Source organism: Carettochelys insculpta, chromosome 25 (assembly GCF_033958435.1).
Source record: "Carettochelys insculpta isolate YL-2023 chromosome 25, ASM3395843v1, whole genome shotgun sequence".
Taxonomy (NCBI): domain Eukaryota; kingdom Metazoa; phylum Chordata; order Testudines; family Carettochelyidae; genus Carettochelys; species Carettochelys insculpta.
The window spans coordinates 9,206,641-9,233,247 of NC_134161.1; the positions used below are offsets into that span (position 1 = coordinate 9,206,641).

A 26,607-nucleotide genomic window follows, 5' to 3' on the forward strand; every position below is an offset into this window, starting at 1 on the left:
GTGTTAATTTTATGTCCCACATCAATGTGCACCCTATGCTGATCACTCACCATCATAAAACTATCAGCTAAATGAGAAAACAGCATGCTAAACTATAATGCTAACTGGTTGGTGGAGAAGCTTAAGCAACAAGGTACCTAATATTTTTATTTGGTTCATCCTGTGAAGCCAATTCTGATCCAACTGGCTGCCTTGTTAACAATGTCTTTTTTAACCAAAAATCCACCCAAAGACATGTTGACTTGTCTCTCCTTGGATACCAGACATGGCATGTTGGTTGAGTTCACCAGCAAAAAACACAAACCCTACTGGGTATTCACAGGTAGCTCCTTGTACAATAGTAGCTAACCTGGGGACTGAATACGCCTCACCTTCCAAAGCACCCATGAGATGCGGAGCAAAACACGATTGGACTTTGGAGACTCAAAGTTCTCCCTGGCCTGCACTACTATATCTGAGACTTACCAGGTCTATTAGAGCCCTCAAAACCGCACTTTGGGGGATCATAAATTAACACTGTGCTACCACTGGCCCACGTTATCCAGGACACTTATTTGGCTCTTAACACAACAGTCATCTGAACACCCCATGGTCTTTATGCCTATCCTCATCACTCCCCTGCGAGACAGGGCAGTGCTATTATCCCCACTCCACACACAGGGACCTAAGGCACAGACACACTAGGCGGCGGAGTTTGAGAGACTCAGAAAGGTGCCTGCTGGGATTTTCAGAAGTTCACCATTTTCAAAATCTTCCAACCTGAGAGCTTTGTAATTTCCCACCTGCCCCTTCAGGCACCTACACAGAGTTAAAAATCTGCCCCTAAATCCCAAGGTCTCACAGGGAGCCTGGGGTAGAACAGGGAATTGAACAGCTCTCCTGAAGCCTAATCATGGGACCATTCTTCCTCAAGTGCCAGTGCCTCACAGCCAGAATCCTAGAGCCAAGCAGACCTAAACCCCAGGAGGATTCCTTCTGCAAGGTTCCCTGCCATCTCTCAATTCTCCTCCAAGCATGAGAGCCAGAACTAGGGGTGCTGTGGCTGCCACACCCCCATCTTACAGTGGGTTCCATCATATATGCAAGGTTGACCATTTGGTCAATGGCTCTAAGCAACCCCACTCCATAAATTATTTCAGTATCTATGACTCTAGATTTCTTCTTATCACTGGCTCCGTTTTCTGCGATGCTCCTTCTCCCACAGACATTTGAGTTCAAGCAGGCACAGAGTCACAGCCTATCAACCCACAGTTTAATAATTTTAGAATGCACATGGGGTTACGCAGCTTTCTCCTCAGGGGTCTTGGCAAAGGAAACAACCCAGCGAGCAGGCATGAGGGTAGGTGGGAGCAGCAGAAAAGGAAGAGGGAGGCAGCAGCAGCCACGGGGCGGATGAAGTCACGGCAACCCCGCTTCTCACTCTGTTGAAAAGGAACCGATTGCAAGTCTGCACTTCTAAAGCGAAGAGGAAGTTGGTGCAGCCTCGCAGACGGGCTCTATTTACATCCCACAACATGACTTTCATCACCGTGCTGTGTATCATGGCATTGTTACCACTGCAAGGTAAGAGACCTTGACTATGTTGTTTAACTGCCTCGCTTAAAAGATCTTAGGCTGCATTGTTTTAGCTATATATCTGCCCTGCACCACGAGCCAGAGTGTTGTTTATTATTAATTGCATTGCACTGTTGTCAACACACCTTTCTGTCACCTCCGCAGTTCAAATGAACTGTTAGATCCCAAGACAATCATTTGCCTTATAAGCCTTGGAAACACTATGTAGGCGATGGAGAGCCAGAACTTCTGGAGTCTCATCCTAGTTCTGTTCTTAACTCACAAAATGGCCTTATGTGACTTACACCTTTGTCTCTATCTGCCCATCTGTAAAAAGCGCTAATAGCAGCTAACTTGGATATGAGCTGCAAGTGTAGCGTAGCTTTGTTAACATTTGCAGAGTGCTTTTAAAATTCTCTGTAAAATGCTCTGTAGAAATACTCATACTGCAAGATGAGTCTTATTACACATGTTGCTAATTTGCATCTCTTTGCTCACATACACCAGCCTATGTGCAAGGATTGTCTGTGGATGGGTCAAATAACGACCGGATTTAAACGAAGGCCATGAAGGTCAATAATTCACTTTCAAGGACACTTACAGGTTCCATTCCTGATTCTCACCTGACCTTCAGACTGACTCTATTATAATCCCAGAAAGGACAGTCTCACCCCACTTTCTGACAAAGATTTAAGAGCAGAAAATGCAGTAAGGTCTTATTTACTAAGACCTTGTTAAGAGTGCAAAATATACTACTGTATGAGAATATTGTGTACCTGGATACAGACTTAAATAAATGGACAAAATACCCTTTACATTACATCAGCCTTGCAATGCAAGGGTATTATGATTGCTTATCTTTGTTAACTAAGTGGTGACTTTTAAAAATGGTCAGTTTTATCTTAAATTCAATAGATATGGTTCTCTCAGTAATTTCAGTGTTCCATATATTTACCCTCAAGAATACTCAGGGAATACAGTGAATCCTGAGATCATAATAGCCAGTTATTATCGAGGACAATGGACAAGCTTTGGGGGCCAACCACTGAACTCAGAAATTTGAAAAAATCCTGTTGTGCATACAATCGGTTTCCCAGGTGTCACTGTAAGTTAGGAAGGTTCTACTGTACGAACAAGTCACAGACAGGGCCCCAGGTACTCTTGGGACATTAAATTTGCCGTATAACTCACTCCTTACTAGAGAATTCTCCTCCAGAATCTCACTTTTCGTTTCTTTGCAAATGATAGTTCTGGCCCTCATGGTCGTAAAGATAATACTGAAAACGCAAATTGAGTGTAACCTGGTGGAGTGATTTCTCTATGAGTCTGTGGCCAGTCAACCAATAACTTGGAGAGGTGAGTTGTTCCTTTCATCCCAGTCCTGCTGCCTCTTACTCTCCGGTTTTCCCTATGAAGAGGAAATCGGGTGGTATTGCAGTGCACAGTCTTTGCGTTGTTCCATGGAACAAAGCCTATGACCAGCTTGCAGCCAGGGAGTAAACAGAGGTATTTAAACTGGGCTGCCCAAAGGTGCAGCTGCCAAGGCCCAGATTCACCTTTTGCCACCCTCAAAAATAATCAGCTAATTGCAGGTCATTATCTATAGGTATGTGCAAATATGAGCTACAACTGAGGTTGGGAGAAGGATGAGTATGAAGGAATTTCATGGTGACTGAATAAATTCACATTACCCCAGCACTGGACTGTTGTGAAATTTGGTCCCAGTATGTCTACCAAATTTGCTTTAGTGAGATAACTCGATTCCCAACACTGCTATGGAGCATGACACAACTCTGATGAGGTAGGGCTGCCAAGGATTCCCCGTGAGCCAGTGCATTAAGAACACGCAGGAGATAAAAAAACAGTTCAGCCATTCTTAGGGGGGAAGTCAATGAGAACATGGAGGAACAAAACGCAGACACTACCTTCACTTTCCCCACCCGTCATGCGTTCTCCAGCCTGCATATTTGAATCCCCCTGGATGAGTTTCCATGGGGCTGGGTGAAGGGACAACAATGCTGCAGAATGGGCCTTTCCTCCCCTTGCAGTCTCACAGCCCGTTGTACCACCACGTTTCATTCCTCCTCACGCCATTCACAGAGCTGGAGGAGACAAGGTCTAGCCTCTGGTTACTCAAAGGACACTCTCTGAGGAGATGTTGTGCAGAAGGGGAATAATCTGCAATGCACAGTCATCTGAAAAGCCCAGCCGGACCAGGATTCACTTCAGTTTAGAGGTGAGCCCCAGTGCTCATCTGTGGCTGTGGAGCATTTAGGAGAACTGGAGGAAGGGAAGTTGGCCATATCTGCACTCCTTCCTGCAGTCCTGAGCTGGCTGTGCACCAACATGCTCCCATGGCATAATTCAGCACAAGCTACAGGAACCAGGGCTCCATGGGGTCTTTAGAGCAATTGGGGATCAATGGAATCATAGACCACTAGACATGGAAGGGACCTCAAGAAGTCATCCTGTCCAGACCCCTGCCATCATGGCAGGACCAAGCACCATCTATATTATCCCTGTTAGATATTTACCCTACCTGTTCTTAAATATCTCCAATGATGGAGATTCTACCGGTACCCTCGGCAATTTATTCCAGTACTTAATCACCCTGACAGTTAAGAAATTTTTCCTCATGTCTAACCTTGTTCCCTTGCTGCAGTTTAAGCCCATTGCTTTTTGTCCTATCCTCAGAGGCTAAAGAGAATAAATTTTTGCCCTCCTCCTGATAACACCTTTCAGGTACTTGAAAACAGCTATTGTGTCACCTCTCAGCCATCTCTTTTCCAGACCCATTTTTCTCTTTCCAAGGCTCTTTTCTCTCAGCCTTCTCTGGAGCACAGAGATTACCCTGATTACATCCCCTACACCAGTGTTTCTTAAACTTTCTGAGACCATGGAACACCAAACAATAATAGTGTTTTTTATGTAGAACACCTATGAAAATTTTCTTCAAGAAATTGTCAAATCTCCCTCACCCCCACCCCAAAAAAACCCAAACAGCAACATATCCAGCAAAAACCAAATGAAATAATTTGATCAGGGATCATAGCAATGAAGAAGTAGCATTGTGTCTGGTTTTAATAACAAAATATATACCATCAGTGTATTTTTCCAAATGCTCATGGCACACCTGCAAATTGTTCACAGAACACCAGTGTTCAGAGGAACACAGTTTAAGGAACACTGCCGATAGGGAGTGGGGGCACGCAATTATCTCCCCATACAAGTTTGGGGGTTTGGCAGACAGCGACAATGGCTTTAGGACCACTGTGCTGCAGGAACAGTGCAACACAGCCCCCGGACAGGGAGGAAAATTCAGCCCATGAGTCATGGCTGGTGGACATCCCGCTGTCTTACATGGAAAGTTCGTGTTTGTTCAGTTCTGGGGTTTACTCTCTCTCTTTTTTTAAAACATGCTTTCCTATTTAGTGTCTGGTTTCTCTCACTTCAAAAAGTGTGAACTGACAGACCCCCCCATGACGATGTCAGTGACAGGAAATAGTAAAAGCTGCAGAAAGGCCCTGTGGAAAATCACAGGCGAGGCTACCACAGCTACTCTCACAAAATGAACCTAGTGATGTACTTCACAGACAGAAGGGCAGGAAGCTCACAAAGGTTACGTCTACACTTGCCCCCTTCTTTGAAGGTGGGATGGTAATCAGTCTGATTGGAGAATATGAAGTGCTGTGAAGAATATACAGCACTTCGTTAGGCTAATTCTGCCCGTGGCAAGTTCGAAGGGTCATACTTCAAAGTGCCAGCATGTCGTGTAGCCGTGGGCACTTTGAAGTGCCTGCACTACTTCAAAGTGCCTTTATGCTGCAAAAATTATGGGAGTAAAGGCACTTCGAAGCAGCACAGGGACTCTGAAGTTGCCGCAGGGAGAATTAGCCTAAAAAAGTGCTGCATATTCATCGCAGCACTTCATTCGTATCTTCTAATCAGGCTGATGACCATGCCCCCTTCAAAGAAGGGGGCAAGTGTGGACATAGCCAAAAGGAATGTTTTCTTCTGTCACCAGGTCTGTGGCAATCACTTCCAAGAGCCACAAAACCTGGAGAACTAGCTCATTGCTATTTGCATCAATAAGTATCCTTTTTTTCTTCAGAAACAATTTCATACTGGGAGATGGAGAGGATATCAAAAGTAAAGCTGAGACAAACATAAGGCTGAGACATTTAAACAAAACAAATTGCCCATAAAGAGAAACATCAACAGAATCAGCTTTTTCCTCCATCATAACTTTGTACATCTCTTTTCTTGGGATAATTTTGGTCACTGTGTTCTGTACCATTGTTTAAATGACTGAAAGAAAGCGCAGCATATTTATAGTTGTCACTATCTAGTTGTCTCCTACAAAAGTACCCACAATGCAGTCCCGGCCATTATAATTTGGGATATAAACGCAGCAGCTAAAAATCTCATCTGTTAAATAACATGAATTGAATGATTTGCCCATGTGTCATTATGGGTCCCAATAATGGTTTGACCACACAATCAGAAAGAATTAGAATTTATGAGATCATCCAAATTTATGGATTTTATGCTAAAAGGGACCATTGTGATTATTTAGTCTGACCTCCAGCCCACAAGGCATAGGGGTTCCTTCAGTTTATTACAGGTTGCCTGATTGAAGCCAAACCAGAGAATTTGCTGGACCACGGGAGGTCAGTATTGTCGAGCAGCATTACCAACGTTTCTACTGCTTATGGGGCTCTTAGGAAATATCTAGGGATAAATTAGAGCTAAATATCTGCACAGAACACTGAGAACCAAGAATTGGTGGGTGTAAATAAACTTTATGGGACCACAGGAAACCTGAACACACCAGCAAGTGGACACCTGGCTAACTAAAATCATGATGAACCACAGATGTTGCCAGACCACAGAATGCCGAAATGGAGAGGTTCAACTGGTACTACTTAAAATCCAGCAGCTGTGCTTGAGCTAAACTATCTAAGCCAGAGGTCTCCTCTCACTTAAACTGGTGAGACTCAGGAGTAACTCCACTGAAGTCAGCAGAATTTCACTGAGGTAAAATAATGTAAGCAAGAGAAGACTCAGGTCACAGGTATCCTCTTATGATTGACGACTAATAAGGCTGTTCAGCAAAGACAATTGATTTTCATTGGATGAGTTGCTCCTTCAAGTGAAAGCAAAACCTCTGAGATTGCTGGTTCTGTCCAGTGTGCAAAGCAAAATTTAGTTCAAGACGGTAAAGGCCACATTGATACAAACAATTGAAGCCTTGGGTGTGTGCCAGCTGCATTTATAGTGACCTACCCTGGGACAAAGTTTGCCTTCCATGAGAGCTCCCAGCTACACAGATAACCATTTCCTTCTGCCGTTTCTGGGGTAGAAGACGCATAAGGACATGGAGTGGGCCATAGCGACAGACCTCCACGTCAGTGCTCCCCGTAAGCTGAGCACTTGGGTGGCCACCCAGGAAAGATTCAAATTCCATCAACTTGATTAGCAGAGCACCCACAGTTGGCAACGTGTCTACTGGTGGTGTACATCTGTATGCACATCAGTGAACATAACAAAATTTATTCTGCATGCGGATGGAAAAAATTAGAGGGAACATTTCTCCATGTCTCTGACCTTCCCGACAGCAAGTCCAATCCTGCTGTCAGTGAAGTCAGAAGAAAAGCTCCTGTTGAGGTTGGGGGCCAAGACCCTAGGTTAGCCATTTTGAGTTCCTCTAAGAAAACAAAATACTCCTTATTTGGGCAACATAGGCAGAGTCATTGCCACAAAGGTTGAGCGCTCCCACTCTCTTGGAAACAATTGCTGTAGGCAGCTACTTTAAAAAGAAAAAGCTGATTGAAAAATAAATTCCCTCAACTGCCTATTAACTTAGCTCTGACACAGTTACTGCTGTTGGTAATTTCTCCAATGCCCATTTGTTTCGAGAAGGCCAAAACACATGTAGGACCATAAAACATTTTCACAACATGTATTATACATCTCAGCATAATCAATTCCAGATGGAAAGGGAATATACTTTATTGTTTCACTATAAAATGAGGTGGGCGGGGAGAATGTCATTTCTTTTTAGTTACATATGAGGCTGGATGCTCAGATACTGACTTCAATGAAGCACTGTAGCAATTTACTTCAGCTGAAGACACCTTTGAATATAAAAGGGATGATATTCAGAGGTGCTGATCATCCACCGCTACTGTTGATATCAAACAGCACTGAGTGCGCTCACCTTTTCTGAAAATCAGGCACAATGAGCAATGGGCAGGTAGCACTTTGATCTTTAAGCCATCTGTGCCATTCTGGCCAAGGCTGATCACTACCAGCCACTGTGTGTTTAAATATAGGGAGCACGTATTCATCCAATCTATCTAAAACTGTCTCTTTGATGGCTTGTGTGAAATACATGGAGGGACCCAGTTGCGGCAGACAGGTGTGCCACACCACAAAACCGCTACCACAGGTGTCACTCCTAGCAGAGCATCCAAAGGTCAAACAGGTCATAAATGCTGACCCACAGAGGGGCTTCAGACTACTCACGAGAGGACAGTGGAAAGATGGCTGTGTGATTGACTCTGGAGTCTTGTTCTGACACAGACACTGAGGCCAAGAGCCTTAAAGGTATTTCAGAAATTGATTTCAGGGGAACTTAGGCACATAAATACCTTTGATTCTGGACCAGAGTGTCCTTGTACCTTACCTCCCTACCTTCAAACTGCACATAACAGCTCTTCCCTACTTTACAGGAATGCTGAGAGAATAAATACATTGACCACTCTTAAGGTCTGCAGATACCTATGGCAGTTGCAGGCCACAGAGGTACCCAAATAAGATTGAGAGGCACATCTGGGGAACAAGGCAACATACCATTCCACTGTCCATCCAGTCCCTGTTGTGGGGATAGGGTTGAGATCTTAGATCTGTCAATTCGGTGTCTCTTATTCAGTGTTTCCTGTATGCTGAATGTTGGGGCAGCCACCCAAGAGAGATTCAGTTGCCACCCAGCTGATTAGCAGAGTACTCACAACCAGCCACAGTGGGCAGCATGTTTCTACTGGTGGTGCACATCTGCATACACCTTGGTGCACATAATAAAATTTATTCTGCCCATGGATGGAAAAAATTAGAGGGAACGCTGCGCTTATTGGCATGAGATTCATTTTCAGAGCTTGTCTGCAAGGCAAAATATACCATCTAAGTACCAGTATGGACACTCATTCCAGCATAAGTGTGTCTACATGGGGAGTTATACTAGTATACAAGTATAATAATACCAATGTAGTTATACTGGTGAGTTTCCCTCTGTTGACAAGCCTGTTTCAAAAAAAAGAAAAGGAAGCAGAAGCAGGCTGGCATATTGGCTTATTGCACTGTGGGGAAATGCTCTCACTTTGCCTCGCATCACATTTCACAATTGTTTTTCTCTGGCAGGGGATTTTCTAGAGGTTCACACTGAAACTATCACTGTGGAGGAGGGGCAAGAATTAAGCCTAACCTGTGCTTTGCCTGGAGACCACAAACCTACCCTGCAGTGGGAAGACCCTCGGGGGTTTACCATTTTTCTGGACAACAAGCGGGGTAAGTGTCACAACCTGCATGCAGGTTACTTTCCATTTGATAGGAGAGGGGTCAGTCACAGATGAGCTATTCTATCTCCCACCTACTGTAAGATCTGACTCACTTTAAGGCCCACCAGTTAGAGCTCTTGAATATTTACTCACTTTCCTACCGGAAGCTGATTAAATGGAAACCCCACCAGAGTGGTTTGTAAATGGGGCCTCTGGCAACAAACTATATTTACCACTAACACCATCATCTCAGCTCAAAACCCACCACAGTCTGAAAGGACCGACATGTGCTGCAGACTGTTTGATTTAGCTGAGATAGAAAGTTCAAAGTTTTTCTTGCTTAGAATCCACATTGTTTTTAAGCCTTTATAAAAGCATCTGTTGTGACAATAAGCTGGTGAGCATTCTAACTATGCACATGGCTAACTAAGGTGAACATACCATGGTTACTGCTGTCTTGTTGTCCTACACCCACACCCATCTGTCCCCCGATTCCAAATGGAATATATGATGAACTTTTTAAATATTTCCTTTATTAATTATTTTATTATACCAGCTCATAAATCATATATATGCTTTTTAAATGTTTGTCCAATTCAATTTACCCATCCCAAAGGAATGTTATAGTAGCTTAAGAGGAAAGATCACACCACAAGTCTATAAAGTCTATATCTTCAGCTGGTGTCAGACCATATAACTTCATTGAAATCAGTGAAACTATGCTGATAATATTGCAGCAGCTGAGAATTTGACCTACAGTCTAACTGTCTGCAAAGGCATGTAATAATCTTCTTCAAGGGCGTACAATATTAAACTGATATTAAACACGAAGATTAGCATTTGTAAAGTACTCGATAAGTCCAAAGCAACCGTACTTCCGCTTTTCCCCCCCATGTTAGCGGTGAAACGAAGCTTTATGCCATATTGTGTGTATTTGCACTCTCAATCTTTTCACTATAAACCTCTGTTCAAAGAAGCAATGTGACACACAGCTTTAGTAATCCCTTCTTATTTCATATGGCAAAATTTAAATATCTAGTTCACAAACAATAGTGGTTTGAAAATTATTTCTTTTTCATATTTAGTCCTTTCCAGAAATTAAAACATCTTTGTTTTGATCACCCGCCAAAATATTTTTATGCCTCAGCTAAAAAAAACTTCTAAAAAACTTTCTGAGGTCCTTTAGTCTCCCTAATGAATGGCCCATTTCCGCAGTTTCAGTTCACTTTCAGGGCAGACTTACTTTCTGTGCTGTGATTGCAGTGAGAGCCAAAGAGGCCCACTTTACTCAGCCCCAGGATTCCCATGGGTCACGCAGGAGAAGACAAGCAGTCCTATAACACCTGAAAGACTAACATTTATTTATTAGCAGTGTGTGGGAAGCCTACAGAGATATTGATTTGCTAAAAGCTTTGGATATTCCAGGAAAGTGGCTCATGAAAGGGCAACTAATTAGGTAAAACTAGTATTAGAGAATCAGACAGCACAGTCGGACTTGGAGATTGATGGAAGTGAAACATTAGGTAATTCCATTCTCCTTTAACAGATTGGGAACCAGACCCATCAGCGTGAGATGGTGCATAAAGAGAAACTATAACTCCTCTCTATGGAGTTCTGGCCTTACGTGCACTAGTTCACGGTATAGCCTTTCATGCTGCCTCTTCATATTTGCCCAAACTTTTGCCAAAATGGGCCCCAGGGCCTATTTTATCAGAGTATCTTGAGAGCCCCCACAAACATCAATGAATTTAGTCTCACAACCCTCCCCTGCGAAAAAAGGGAAGTTTAAGAGGAGGCGGTGTGGGTCAGTGGTTGGTGCATGAGACTGGTTATATTCCCAGTTTTGTCTGCTGCACAGCCTTGGGCAAAGCACTTTTTCTCTATGTGCCTCTATTTACCCTTCCATCCTTTGTCTATCTTGTTTCCTTAAAATCTAAACTTATGAGAGCAAAGAGATCCCCTACTGTGCGCCTCTACAGCACCTGTTACAATAAGGCCCCAGACTAGGACCATGCCCCTAAGTGCTACTGCAATGTAAATATTTGCATTACACCTATTTGGCAGATGGGAAACTGGGGCAGAGAACTGAGCATAATGTCACACAGGAAGTCTGTGGCACAGCCAGGGATTGCACTGTAGTTTCCTGTATGCAAGAACAATGTCTTATCCACAAGATCCACCTGTCTCTCGAAACAAACTTCTTTCTGATCTCTGAAACACACAGGAAACTTTATGACTTCCAATCCACCCCCTACACCTCCATATACACTATTTTTAATTTATTGATGTATCCCTATTTCCCAGATCCAGTTAGGAAATATTAGCGCTAGAACTGTTCCTTTGAAAATTGAGAGCAAACAAATGAAAAAGAATATCATTCACACCTGCTGAACAAAGCCCAAATAATCCGTTATCACTCTGATTACCATGCCGCTGGTATGTATCCACACACTTAATATGCCATTCTTTTTTCACTTACAGGTTTAAAAGATCCAAGGTACAAGCTTATCCATTGTTCAAAGAATAAATTATCTATCAGCCTTTCTAAAGTAATGACACAGGATGAAGGCACATACAAATGCAAATGCTATGACACAGCCTGCAAAACCAAGGAAGTGAATGTTACCGTCTTAGGTGAGTTCCATTAGAGAAGCTATATTTTCATTAAAAAAATCTATTCTCCTATGCTTTTAGTTCTGAATGAAGGCTATCCATTTTACTTTATTTTTTTTTAATAATATGTTTAAAAGACTCTGTTTTAGTAACTAAAGCCCTGAAGTTATGAGTAATTACTCATCAAGAACTGCCTAGGTATCAACCTTTTTGAAATGATAAAACAGTGGGCTAAGAGTATAAAAATCCAACATCTAAGCACTAGATTTCTTTAGCAGGCTGAAGAAATACAAAACTGTGGCAGCCTTTCACCAGAATACACTGCAGGTATAGAATCATAGAGTACACGCCCAGATCCCAGTCCTCATGGCAGGACCAAGCACCATCTATATCATCCCTGTTAGATATTTATCTATAAATATCTATTATTTTAGATATTTATCTGTAAGCCTAGCTAAGAAGAGCGCCCCTATTCCTTGTCTGTGAATGAGTTAAAAATTAAATGCATGAAGGTCTTATATAATATGCCAACTAGAGCTATCAAATAGGGAATTTGATGGAGTTTAACTGATTATTCAAATGTGCATAGGAGGGAAGTCCAATATAAGTGGTACCGTATTGGGTAAAACTTCATGAGTAATGCTTTTAGGAAAGAAAGGGACTCTGCTCATATTGATTTGTTTTTACTTTAAGTAATAAAGTGACAAAATCAAGCTAATGCTTGTGATCAAACATGCTTATGCTACCACATTAGAAACATATGTTTGTACCAAAAGAGGCAGTGAATAAAAGAAACAGAAATGAAATAGAGCAGTTTAGCAGGAAACTTGACCACAAAGCAGTACAGCCTAAAATGTATCTATTTGATTCATAATGCAAAGACTCAGCTCAGCATAAATAATAAGGTCCCACCATCGTGGGTAAAAATAAACAGAAGATTTATATAGGCCTATCAGGTTGCTGAAGAACCACAGTTCTTGAAGTGCTTTTGCTTTGTATAATGGACTGTTATCATCAAAAGCTATGGAGAGACTCTGTATATATTATATGCTGCTCAAGGAACTGCACGTGAGCAAGCATGACTGCTCAGTAGGCCAAAGGATATAATACAAAGGGGCCCATGAAAAGATATCTGGTGGCCAAGCTGATGGCTTGAGCAAACCAGCTGATATCCAAGCTATGTCTCAAGATGGCTACATCAACAGTTATGACCTAACTTATTTCAGATAAGCTGGAGGGATAAAGTGTATTGTACAGAGAGACTGGAAAATTCAAGTCTGTTTGGAAGATCTCAGAAGCTGATGTCATACTCTGAAAGTTGAGAATTTGGTTAGACATGAAGGACATATCTATGCTACCCCTTCCCTGTTTTCAAAAGCACCCTTTTTCCTAAAACTATTCCTTGCTCCACCTATTTATTCACAGTCAACTCCTACTGTGGTGATATCTGAGCTGAAAGCTAATAGATGAGCAAAGATTTGGTAAAAAGCAACACACATACTTTCTTTTTGGATGACAATGTTAAACAGTCAACTGACCACTTCCTGAAAGTGGAGCCGTAATTAGTGAACAAGCATCCACGTTCCTATTTGTTTCAGAGAGTGTTAGTCTGTTGCAGCAAAAACAACGAGTCCTTATTAGCAGGGTTGTAACACTGCCACTTGTATATGTATGCATACATCCCTACCACCTGCTTCTTTCACTTCGTACATCTGACAAAGTGAGATGCAGCTCACAAAAGCTTATATCCTAATCAATTTGTTATTGTTTAAGGTGCCCTCCAGACTCCTTGTTGTTTTGCTCGTGCAGTGTATGTGCTTCCAAGATGGTCACACAGTTGCAGTATATGTCCTGATTTTTAATATGTTCCAGTCAAGATTTTTGTAAAGTAGATTTGAAACTCAACAAATAGCCATAAACTTAAGACTGCAGGCTGCTGTATATGTCTCTACCACAGTTAATGGTGTCATATTGCTTTTCAAGTTCTTGGCAAATAGAGATGTAAAGTGAGACCTAGTGTTCAAGATTCCAAAACAGCACCCAAACTGAATAGACTGACATAAATGCAGGTGTTTGTTACTTGGGAGTGTTAGCCAGATTCCTGGGGCTCATATAATTTGTGGCAAAGTAGATTAAAGGGGTTTACTATAGATCCACTCATCAAGAAGACAACTTTGGTGAATTGACACCTAAGTAATTAACCGAACTACCTTGCCATTTAGCTTTACATTCTTTTCCTCTGTAGTGTTCTCAACACTGATTATCAATTGGTATGAGTGACACCTAATTCTGAGGGACTCTTAGTTAAAATCTAAATGAAGTCACCTTCCCAAGAACCTGATTGAGTCCAAGAGTTATTCTCTACTCTGACCGTGTAGTTTGATTCTGAAAACCTAAATGGTTAAATGAACCCATTTTCTAGTTTGTGGGCCAAATCATAGTCTACTGCTATTTTTAATCACTATATATCCTATTTTACCAGTTGTTATTAAGTTACTAAAGCTCTACACAATGCCATTCATCTCTTGAATCCTTTTCTTTACTAAAGGAGTTGAAATTTTTAAAAGGTGATGGATACAGGTAATACATTGTTATTTAATATAAATATTAAAAAAACCTATTTTATGTTTTATGCCTTACCTTTCTGCAATGTATTGAAGGGATAGAAGAGGATCAGCTAGGATGCAAAAACATATGTGCAGGATATAAAATAGGGAAGAAGGGCAGCCAGTGGAGAGGAGGACAAATTCCTTTCGGGGGTTCACAGATGACTTGGTTATAAAGCATGGGTGCTTGTCAGAAGGCCATGGGTTTCACAAAACACAGGACACTGATTTCTCTTACTTCAGGCTGTGAAACAACAGTGCCATGTGGAGCAACCTGAGTTCCTTCATATACTAGAACTGCAAAATTGCATGGGAAGCTGGCAATGATAGTGGCCAAGAGAGAAATTCAATTGTCAGATAAGGACCAAGAGCCTAAAATACCAGTCTTTGAAGTCTGAAATACTGAGTTTCACGGACCAGAGAGTAAACCGAGTACACTACATACAGTGAGTGGATGGTAGGCCAAATTCCCTGCCCTCTCTCTCTCTTTGAGCAGTGCAGGATGGAACTGGGCCCTGACCTCTTTGCTCAGGAAGTCCTATTTTGGAAGGGTTCCCACTCAGAGCAGAGACACCAAAGCACAGTCTCCACCCCACCTACTGCTATACTTCACCCCCCAGCACAGGGAAAGGAAATGTTTAGGGGAGGAAGAGGCAAACCACACTGTGCTCTAGGTATGCTCAGCTTTGGTGAATGACCACTTGGAAAGCTTTGCCAGCTGGTGCAACTTAGAGCAGTGTAAAGGCTGTTCTAACCAGTGTTGGGGCCAGGGAAAGAATCAAGCAAACATACCCTGTTCTCTGGGTCAGGGACTCTATCTTCATATGCACTTGTATAATGTCCAGAAAAATGGATCTGGCTGGGGCCTCTGGGTGCACCGTCAATTTAAATAAATAAACAAGGTGAGATATATGCAACCACTCATAAACCTGATCGCACACGATTGGCACAGCCTAATGTCATCATTCATCTCTTTGTTACAGCTGCTCCCTCCAAGCCAGTGTTGGAAGTATCAGATATTAGAACTGACGGCAAAGAAGAAAAGATTGTACTCAGCTGCCTAACCCTGGGAAGTAAGCCCCCTCCTCAGATTACATGGCTTCTAGATAATGGGCTAGAAGTCTATGGTGAGTTTTCAAGGGCCACTGAGTGGCATATTTGGAATATTCTTACCTGCTGTTAATGTACTGTACAAAAGCTACTCATCTTCCCCTGTTTGTAAAGTCTCAGCACCTGATGTTAGTGAAAATTGCATGCAAGTGTTAAATCCTGGAGAGACTTCTAAAAGGGGGAGGGGCACTGAGGTGATTATTCATGTTAGACTCAGCACAGCTAACAGTGCTGATAAAGTGCAATTTTCACAGCACAGACAAAATTAGAAAACTCAGTCTGCTTCTGTGACTAACTCCATGGGGGGAGCGGGGAATCAGAGGAACACTGTGAGGTTGAGAGTCAGCTTCTGTTCTGAATCCCATTCACACTAAATAGAGCACTCTCCCATGCCAGTAGTTCTGTTGTTTGTTGTCCTCAATCCACCAACTGTAAGTAAGTTAGAATCCACCTTCCCAACACAGCTTTGAGCACAGGGAGGCAAGGAAGGGGCTACTTTGATTTTACTTGTGTACAGTGCAAGAACAGTTCTAAATATTGCAATCAAATAAATTGCTGGTAGGAGCAGCAGTGCATGCAAGAGGAAATGCACGGCCCTGTCTGCCTGTGGGGGGTAGATATAAAAGAATAGGTGTGAGTGGTTTTCCTCTCTTTACTTGCTTTTTTGGATTATCAAGTGAAGCTTACATTTTTATTTTAGATCATGAAGCAAACCTGCAAGTCTTTATTTTTAACCTTGGTAAAAATAAGTTTAGAAGGTCAGTCTTAAAGAAAGCTTGGGGGATTAGGAACTGTTCACTCTATCTACAAAGTAACAAAGATGTACGTTATAAGGACAATTTTCTCCATATAATCCAATGAGGTCTTTTATAACTTGGACAACTGCTGTGTTATTTCAAAATAATGTGCCTTGCACAGTTTGTCAGTCCAGGTATGGCTTTGTACAGGTAATAATAAGTCCCTGAACATTGAAAAACTGCTACTTACCTATATCTGCCTTTGTAATTTGGATCTTTGTTGAGTAGGGGTAAGGCCATAAGCTGGGGCTTTTATATCCAAAGCACTGTGTCCTTTGACGTTAGGTCACATGGCCAGCTGGCAAATGTAGTTGTGTATCTAAGGCTCCATATTGTTGCAGGCTTTTTGGTTTAATAGTGAAACAGAGGTTTATGATGTAGGATTAGATATTAAAGAGTGATAATGAATTCTCTCAACTGTTTGCAGAACATGCAAATTAAATGGATTGTAGTTTTGACTCAAAATAATGTTGGGGGATGATAGGGGATAGCCTTCTTTATAGAAGTAGATTTAAGTTAAAGAACCAATGGATTTCTCTGATTGCAAATGTATAAATGGTACCAGAGTTAACAGAAGGCTAGCCCTAGGAAGAGATCCCAGGCTGAAACTATTAACAATCATTTGTCTTATCAATTGCCAGATACATACCGTGAATTCATTTCAAGGCATTAATCCCTGCAGGAGAAAATACCCTTAGAGATTACTCTATCACTAAGAAAAATCTGAAAAGAATTGATTTGGCACACACAGTTAAAATTGGAGTAATTTATTCCTTTATATCATTAACTGCATCTTTGTCTTTCCATGTGGCATTGTTAAAGATGTAATATCATCTAACAGACTGACCACTCAACTGGGAATCAGGAGTGATTATGTCCTCAATGTGGCTGTATCACTAGTTTACTAGATGACTTTAGGCAAGTCTCATAATTTTGTCTCTTTCCCCAGCTGTAAAATGAGGGTGATGAAAGTGACATTATAAGTTTGATATGTGGATTAACATAGTCCTTTAAAAATTAAAACTTGTCATCATGTGCAAATATTATGCATACAGAGTATTTATTTATTTGTAAACTTAACAACTGCAATCTGTGGCATATGGTAATAAATCCATGGCTACCTGGGAACTTGGCTATTTTGACAAAGGTGCCCTCAGATCTCTATGGAGACTGCAGACCCAAAACTCAGATCCTTGTCCTGCTTCAAAGGTATTGGCATATACTTCTTAAGTTTAAAGCCCCTTTGCAGTATAAGGGATATGACCCAGTTCAGGAGAAATCAGAGGTGTTCATGTGAATACACTAACTATGTCATGGTGTAAAGGTATGAGCTTGTTTACACGTTTGTAATGAGCTCTGAGATAGTGAAGTAGAACGGAACTCCTAGGTTTATTTCAGTGTGTGGTAGCATTTGGCTTGTAATTAAGTGATGGTCAAAAACATGACTTTGCTCTGTGGGTTCTGCTGTAATCCATTTAGACAATGAAAACACTTCTGCTCAGCATTCATCTGTTGCTTTTGTACAACAAAAACAAAGCAGCTTTGTAGCTTTGTGACTGGAAGGTTTTTCATTAAATTGCCTTTGGCTGCTAAGCACTTACAAGTTTTCTTCAAATGGTTACTTAGGTGACATCAAACACAAGTTTGAACACAATGGAAAGAAATGCAACACAACCAGCACACTCATAGTCCGTGCATACAACAGGGATTCAACAGCCAGTTGTGTCATTCGTCATGAAACCCTGCGAGGAGAAAAACTGACGGCATCTTTCCAGTTTGAACATTTCAGTAAGAACAGTATTTATTTAAGCATTGCTTTACTGGTGGTGAGTCCTTTTAACATTTGAGCTTGAATAATACCTCCCTTGTATAGACAGTGCTTTTCATCATCAGATCTCCAAGTGTTGCAACACACATTAGAATTATCACAGCCCCCTTTTCTGATGGGGAAACTGAGGCATGGAGAAACTTAAGCAAAGTAACCCAACAAACCTAGGAATGGAACCTAGGTCTCTTGAATCTTAAAACAGGACCACATTTGCTAGCCCACATTGCATTACTCTGGTATCTCCCTGCACAAGTATACATGCATAACTGAAGGTGTGGTCTATCATTCAGAAAGTCTCTTCAATGCATTCTGGTTTGGGAAGACAGTGCTCTCCAGTGGTTAGAGAACAGACTTGGAGGTGGATTACTCGGTTCTACTACTATTTCGGTCTCTCACCCACACCAATGTTCCCTCTAATCTTTTCCATCCATGTGTGGATTTCTCCCTCTATGCAGAATAAATTTTTATGTGCACCAAGGCATGTGCAAATGCACACCACCTGCAGAAACAAAAACCTCCCTATGGGTACTCTGTTAATCAGCTGGGTGGCATTTGAATTTTTCCTCTGCAGCTGCACAAGTGCACAGCTTACAGGAAACACTTAGTCCCACAGACACCAGATGCAAAGCACACTGAAGTCAGTATAAGTTCTGGGTCCCCATGTTAAACTGGAACATTCACTTCTGATCCACGTATCTTTGTTTATCGTCTGTGAAATGGGCTTAGTACTTATATACCTCCCATCCATACTGTTAGATTCAATTTACATTTGGAAAGTGCTTGGAGAGCTTCAGATGAAACTAGAAAATGTTGAAGTATTATTCTTATTTATTATTATCGTTATTATTTTCAAGTGATTACTACAGGTTCAGCTCCAAATGTGTTAGAAGTAAATACAAGGACATCTGAGAATCCTCAGCACTATATAGGTAAGTACAATAATAAAAAGTCACTGACTTAAAAGATTTTTTGTTAATACTGTTTATTAACGTTACCTCTTTAATGCTTTGGCCATTCCCTTAGAATCCACAGCAGCTACCCCGGAACCTATAATACAGACATCCTCCATGGGCATATCTCTGGCAACAAGTATCCAACAGGAAGTGTTCTCTTCTCAGACAACCATTGGTAGGTTCTGTGTTTTAAAATCTTTTCACCATTGTAAAGTAAACAATATAAACTGTAAAACTGCTGAATTAAGGCAGTCTTGGGCTGCGTGGTGAAAGGTTTGATATCATGGTCAAACTGCTTGGTCAGTGTTGTTTTTTAGCATTTATGTGGCCACATGTTTGTGAAATACATAATGTAAAATGATCCGTAAAGCACTGTGGCCTAGAATACAGGCTGCAAAACAATACTTCAAGACGGTACTGAATAGCGCTTGTGCTGTGTTCAGAAGCGTGTTCTTCTTTTCCAGTGATTACTGCTGAGTCCAATTCACATATTAGCACCATCTTCTCTCAAAATCCTCTGCACTCTACAGGTAAGAAGTTAAAAATTCACTTTTTCTTTAATCTAAGAAGGTGGGTTTTAATCTGAGGAAGTGAGTCCTACCCAAGGAAGTTCATAACCTAATACATTTGTTAGTCCTTAAGGTGCTACATGACTGCTTGTGATTTGTGAAGCTACTGTCTAACACAGCTACCCCTCTGAGGGTGCATCTACACTAGCCGGCTACTTCGAAGTAGCTGGCACAACACTGAATTAGTACGTGTCGCGTCTACACATGCCGTGAGCTATTTCGATGTTGAAATCAATGTTAGACGGTGAAATGTCGAAATCGCTATTCCTATCTGAAGATGAGAATGGCGCCCTACTTCGATGTTCAACGTTGAAGTGGGGCATGTGTAGACGATCTGCGTCCTGCTACATCGAAATAGCGGGGTCCTCCATGGCAGCCATCAGCTGAGGGGTTGAGAGATGCTCTGTCCAGCCCCTGTGGGGCTCTATGGTCACTGCCTGAAGCAGCCCTTAGCACGGGGCTTCTGGCTGCTGCTGCTGCTGCTGCAGCTGGGGGTCCATACTGCGTGCAACCGGTTGTCAGATCTGTGGATCTCGTGCTGTGCAGGGCGAGTGTGTCTGGGAGGAGCCCTTTAGGGGAGCGGCTTGGGGCTTTGCTGGCCCCTTATTTCGACGGGGAGCGCTTGTGTGTGTAGACGCTCCGCATTTCCTTCCGGGGAGGCTCCTTTCCACGTTCTCCATCGCTACTTCAACGTTGAATGTCGATGGCACCAGCCCTGGAGGATGTGTAAATGATACGCGTCAAAGTAGCCTATTTCGATGTTCTTACATCGAAATAGGCTACTTCGACGCAGTGTGCTAGTGTAGACGTAGCCTGAGACTTGATTCGTTTCATATTATCAGACCTGGCCCCATATAAAAACTTAAAACCAGCATCTCTGGAGAATGAGAAATTGTACATCTGAATTCCAGCTTTCTGGGTTGGGTTTATTTCTAAAATGGGTCTTCTGATTCTTATGTCATATTTGATGGATATTCCTTTAGCCAGCCAAACTTTCCTACCACTATACCTGAGGAGATATCTCACATCAGCTTACCACTAATATCTACCCAGCAGAGGGAACCACCAGCCAACACAACTATTTATAAGCACTTTATTTTTCTTAATGACATTAAGGCAATTTGTTAAAATGTCACCTGAGAAGCAGACAAAATGCTGCTGAGAGCAAATTTATATTCCAGATGTTAACAAAGGTTCTTAAAACACAAAACACAATAGCAAAACAAAAAGCAGTCAAGTAGCACTTTAAAGACCAGCAGAATAGTTTATTAGGTGAGCTTTCGTGGGACAGACCCACTTCTTCAGACCATAGCCGGTCTGGCTATGGTCTGAAGAAGTGGGTCTGTCCCACGAAAGCTCACCTAATAAACTATTCTGCTGGTCTTTAAAGTGCTACTTGACTGCTTTTTGTTTTGATAGTATATAGACTAGCACGGCTTCCTCTCTGTCACTATAAAACACAATAGTTGTTACACATGGATGACCATTTTAGAATTGCATCCATCATAAAAGAAATATTTCGCCTCTCTACTTCCCTCTTTGTAGTGAAGACAAACATATGATGGAGACATATGAGGGCGGGTGGCTATATGATTTTATTAACACCTATCCCTGTGGATGCACTAGGTGGCACTGTGCCACAGGCTGACAAAATAAGGAGGAGGAGAAGCAGTAACATCACTTGTGATAACAGTAAGCTTGCATCCAGATATAAGGCAGCGGAGAGCAGTATTACCCCCAGGTAAATTCTGTATTGTTTGACGGTGACAGACTTTCCAGCCTTTAAAGGGGTCTCTCCCGCTGCACACAGTTCATGATGCAGATCTGGAAATGGAAATTTGCTAACTTTTCTTTATGCCAGTGCAATTTGGCCCAGATCCTCAAAGCAGTTTAGCTGCCGAACTCCCACTAATTTCACAGAACTGAGGCACCTGAGAAAATCCTGGCCTTTGTGCCCTTGAAAATCTCCTACTGTATGTGTAACCTTATAGACACAATATATATATTGTTTTACAAATGTACACAGAATATATATACTTACCTGTGTGTTCGAAAACCAGAAAATATTTCTCTTTTTACATCTATAGGGTCAGAAGTAACACTGACCCCAACAGTAAACAAGGACATTTCTACTTCAGAAGAACCAGCAAGAAGCCATGAACCAGCTACTCAGAATGCTACCACCGCCATTGGTACGTGTGCTAATGAATACTCTAGTAAGCAGGGTCTCCAGATGCTTTAGTGAATAAGACTGGGAGACAGGAACTCCACAGTTCTAATCCCAGAGTCTACCACTGATGTATTCTATTACTTTGGTCGAGTAATTTAAAGGGTCCACTTAGCCTTTTAAAAGGTGCCTAGGAAATTCTGATTATCAATTTCTACCAGTCATCCACATCTCCTCATGAGTTACAAAACCACAGCCTCTGATTCTGTTCCCCATTTTAAAATGGGGGTCATTAATGTTCACCTGCCTACTGGGGCCATTTAAGACTCTGCTACAGTCAGCGTTTTACAGTGTCTTGAAGTTAGAAAAGTTTGAGTATTGTTAATATTCATTAAAGAATAGGATATCTTGTCTTCAGTGGGATTTTACATGAGCCAGGAGGGAGAACGAACTGGGTAAGACCATCAAGGTTTGGCTCCAAGGGTCAAATTTGACTCCCAAATCCATGGTCACAAGGTTTCTTACCCATTCCCAGCAGTGGAAATATTTTGTTTCTGCTGCACAAAGGCTAGTTGGGTTCAGGAGAGCTGCGCATTCTCTGAGCAGTTCAAAGTACGCCTCTAAGTGAGAACAAAGCAGGAACAATGCCAGAGGATTCACTGCTATGAAGTCCTACATTTAACAGCTGTATTAAGGACAAGCAAGTCAGCTCCAGACATTTGTAGCCCCCTTGGTCTCGGTCAAAGGGCTTAGAGTAAGGACATCCCCTAACACACTTTCTCCGTGTCTGGCCCAGCAACCCAGACTGGGAGCTTGATTTTGCTCTGAGGAAACAAAAGGTTCATTGTCAATTTTAGTTGTCAATTGCAAAATCATTTTATTCAGAAAAATATAAAGCATTTCTTATTTCCTCACTTTCTGACTTTGGTTAGTTTTTTCAATGTTTAAGTGATTTAGAAGCACAAATCCTGCCTAAATCACTTGTGCCAAGGCAGGATTTAAGGATAGTTTGCATGTCTGATCAGACTACTGAAAGGGAAAGTGAAGTAAAAATATTTTCTCCTTTCATTTATTTCTACAGGGTCAGAAGGAACTTTGAACATCACAGAAGAAACATCTGTTACAAATACACCACCAATAAGCAATGAACAATCGACTCAAAACTCCAACTTCACCACTGGTAAACTTTTTAATGATGGAATAACCTGCTCATCTAATAAACTGAACACAGGGCCGGGAGCCAGGAATTCAAATGCCAAATCCACTTGTAACATTGGATCACACTATAATGTTGGTCAGCTCATAAGTTTGTTTTCTAATGTCCTCAACTGTAAAACAGAAATAATACTTGCAAGTCTACAAGACCTACTCTGAGGTTTAATTGCTTGATCATCCTAAATTCTGGAAAGGATAGAAAATCGCTAACTTTCATATTTAATGCCACCTAAAGGATATAGTGCCAGATCATCAACGCATATAAATCAACATAGACCCATTAAAATCACTGTTGCTATCCCAATTTATATCAGCTGAGAATCTGACTGCTATACATTCCTCAAAATCATTAAATTTTGAATTAATGCTGCAGTGTGTAAATAGTCTGGGAACACGGTGATTGGGCTAATCAGAGAAACACTGTTCATTTCTTCAGGATCAGAAATGACATTCAATGTGACAGCTTCAGAAGAAACCTCTGGGACAGAAGAACCATCAACAGCCCATGAAGAAACAACTCTGAATTCTAATGCCACCATCAGTAAGCATTTGTTAATATTAAATATAGAATGGGCCTTCCTGAAGTCAGCCTGGTTCCCAGCAGCCAAGTGTCTACATCAACAAATCCACCATGGAAGACATTATATGGATGCCCTTGCTAAGAATTTCATGGGTGGAGTCATCAACACCAAAACCACTGTTAGCATCTAGAGGCATTGGGCTAAATTCTCTGCAGGTCCACTGACTTCAGTGAAGTTTTTTTCCATTTTTACCTCTGCAGAAAATTTGTCTTGGTCCCTCCAGGTCAATGATGAGAAGTTTACATCATTGTTTCCAATGTATGTCTTCTCTAAGATTCTAGCCCACAGATCCCTAAACTCAGTTAAAAAAATTCAATGGATTTTGGCTCGGATGTGAAGTCAATTGACAGTGTGTCAGGTTACCCTTTTTTTGATCAGTATGTTCTCAACACAAACTTGAAGAACAATCTAATCATCTTAAAAATGATCTCACATTATCTATATCATCTGCTGTTTTATTTCTAATGATCAAGGCTTGGCATTCCTATCATATCACCTAGCAATATCTCAGATTGATAGCCCTCGTCCTTTTACCTAAAAATCACAGGTAGTCACCACCTAACTATGATAAAACATGTCTTTTATAGAAACTGATCTTAATTCTGAAGGAATCAGACGAAGACAACCAAACGTTTTGTTGCCAGTCCTGGTAGCTGTCCTCATTTTCGTGATGCTCATCATAATCCTGACGTTCATGAGGAAGCTGAAAAAAGCACACGGAGTCTGGAAGAGAGGTGAAAGCACAATCTAAGTCTCCAGTGACTTCAGTATTTAGGAGGGGTGTAAGGGATTGGGTAGTCAAGGGGTGGTAATTAAACATGGGATCCTTGCATGTCTAGATCATTGGTTAAACTCAAGCCTGTGTCAATGGTGATTTAAAGTTGTTACCAACAGCTGTTCAGGATCCAAAGAGGAGATGACTGGCCATGCCTTAATGGACAAGTGTCTTTATCACAAAAGTCTCTATCAATGACTGGCATTGATCAGGTCCTTTTTGGCATTCCAAATACTGAATGGACATGAGGGCTAAACTGTGGTCTTACCACTGGATATTTTCTAGTTCAGGATTTGGGCGTATGAGGACAGAGAGGAGGGCAGATGTATGGAAAAAGCTGCAAACTATTATTCACATTTGTTATCTGCACAGAAAATGACGCTTCAGAACAGACCTTGGAAAGTTACAAATCCAGATCTAATGAAGACAATCAAGTTATTGAGAAGAATGGACAAGGTAAGCTACCTTCACTACCCCAGACCCTTGAAATTCCCATTGTAATCGGTCCAAGTTTTGCTTCTGACTTCAACTAGAGCAGATTCAAGCCAACCTCACTGTTCGGAAAGATCTGCAAACTCTAAATGTTATGCTTCAATTACATTTTAATCAAACCTTCTTAATAGTGCAATGCCCACTGCAGACACATGACGACTTTCAAAGCTTTCAGATTAACCCCAATAACTGGGAAACCCATGAAAGATTACATTGATGCTTAAGGTTTTTGACTGGGATCTTTAAAGGAGCCTAACAGTTAGTTGTACAAATCCCATCACAATTCAGTGAGAACGGAGAGCCTAAGTTGTCTTTAAAATCACAGCTTTGATTTGATTTTATTAGATGTGTTTTCGTAGTCACATGTTCAAAATATTATAAATGACAAATGCTCATCTTTAAAAGCCATTATTCATTATTTGGGTGTGATGGGGTGTGAAAGATGAAGAAGAAAGGAAATAAGGCTTTGCCTTTTCCAAAACATTGCCGGCGACATCATGCTGCAAAGCTGGGACTAGTCAAATTTCCAGACACCAAGAACTTCCTTGGCTATGTGCCATGAATAGAACATGCACATGTTCTGTACGGAAGTGGTGGATATTCCATAACTTCCCATCTTTAAGTCAAGACTGAGCTCTTTCTAAAGAGCATGCCACAGCTCAAACATAAGTCATGGGTTCAATACAGAAATTATTAAGTAAAGCGCCTTGTCTCGTATTATGCACAAGGTGAGACTAGATAATTGTCACACTCCTCCTGTCATTAAGATCTAGGAATCTTTACAAAAATGTTTTTATCGTAAAATAAATATGAACACATATTTGGGGGGATTTGTGCCTTTGTTAGATGAACAAAAATTGCTTGTTTGCTGATTTCGTCAGCTATGCCCTCACTTTGCAGCTACAGAAAAACACAGTTGTGGGCTGCATTTTAAAACTTTGTGGGATACATTGCTGTAAAGTGAGGTAGTACTGAACTTTTAAAATCTACAGACACACATGCAGCTCTATGGTTAAAAAGACTAGTCGAAAAAGGGAGGGAAATTTGCCACTTTTGAAATAAAATTTTTAAATAAAAAAAATCAGAAACCTTAAACTTGACAAATTCTGGTCAGGTCTATAAAAATAGTTGAAAATGAGAGGAAAAATATCAAATATTCTTCTAAAAAGATAGGGCAAGGTTTTATTTCAAAATGCAATGTATTTCAACCAATTTATTTTCGTGACCAGAAATTAATCTATATTTGATCCTGACTTTTTGCTCAATCCCTTTTGAAAATTGCTGAGGTGCCTGTCACTGTCATATGCACACTATCTTTTGGGTTTATCAATAACATTGCATCAAGCATTAATTTCAGTCAAACTAAACCCCACAGAGTCTATACAAACATCAACAAATATTCATTTTTCTTCCAGTTGCCAATCAGAAGCCAAATATGCAATATGTAACTGAAGGATACGCACAAACAATAAAGAGTGATTCAGCAGAAACGAACATTTCAGCATTTGTGAAACAGCTGGCATGTGGAAAAGAAACTAATGTATAGCACTGTAGTCACGGCTTGCTGACAATATGTTCTATACAGTTAATATGGTGTGTTCTCATATTTTTATATTGTGACTGATCTGATGGTATATAAAACTGTCAGTCTGTGACATAGCAGCATCAAAGCCTGAGGATTTCAAACAGAGGAAGAAGTGGCTGGTCTCTCACTGGATGGATCACCGTGTTAACAGAGAAGAGGAAGCTGGATCAGCTGCTCCTGGGAATGCATGAGCAATGCATGCTTTC

The 26,607-nt window shown here is 41.3% G+C and overlaps 1 protein-coding gene across 1 annotated transcript; it reads left to right on the forward strand.

The window, feature by feature from the left end:
- Positions 1-1,514: 1,514 nt before the first annotated feature.
- CRTAM (cytotoxic and regulatory T cell molecule) lies at positions 1,515-26,362 on the forward strand. The gene is made up of 14 exons (XM_074977062.1): positions 1,515-1,563; positions 8,974-9,120; positions 11,592-11,744; positions 15,313-15,456; positions 17,863-18,024; positions 18,919-18,993; positions 19,088-19,196; positions 20,570-20,670; positions 21,674-21,778; positions 22,835-22,933; positions 23,405-23,509; positions 24,137-24,283; positions 24,697-24,780; positions 26,232-26,362. Exons 1-14 carry the CDS (start codon positions 1,515-1,517, stop codon positions 26,360-26,362), a joined length of 1,611 nt encoding a protein of 536 aa, XP_074833163.1.
- Positions 26,363-26,607: the final 245 nt, after the last annotated feature.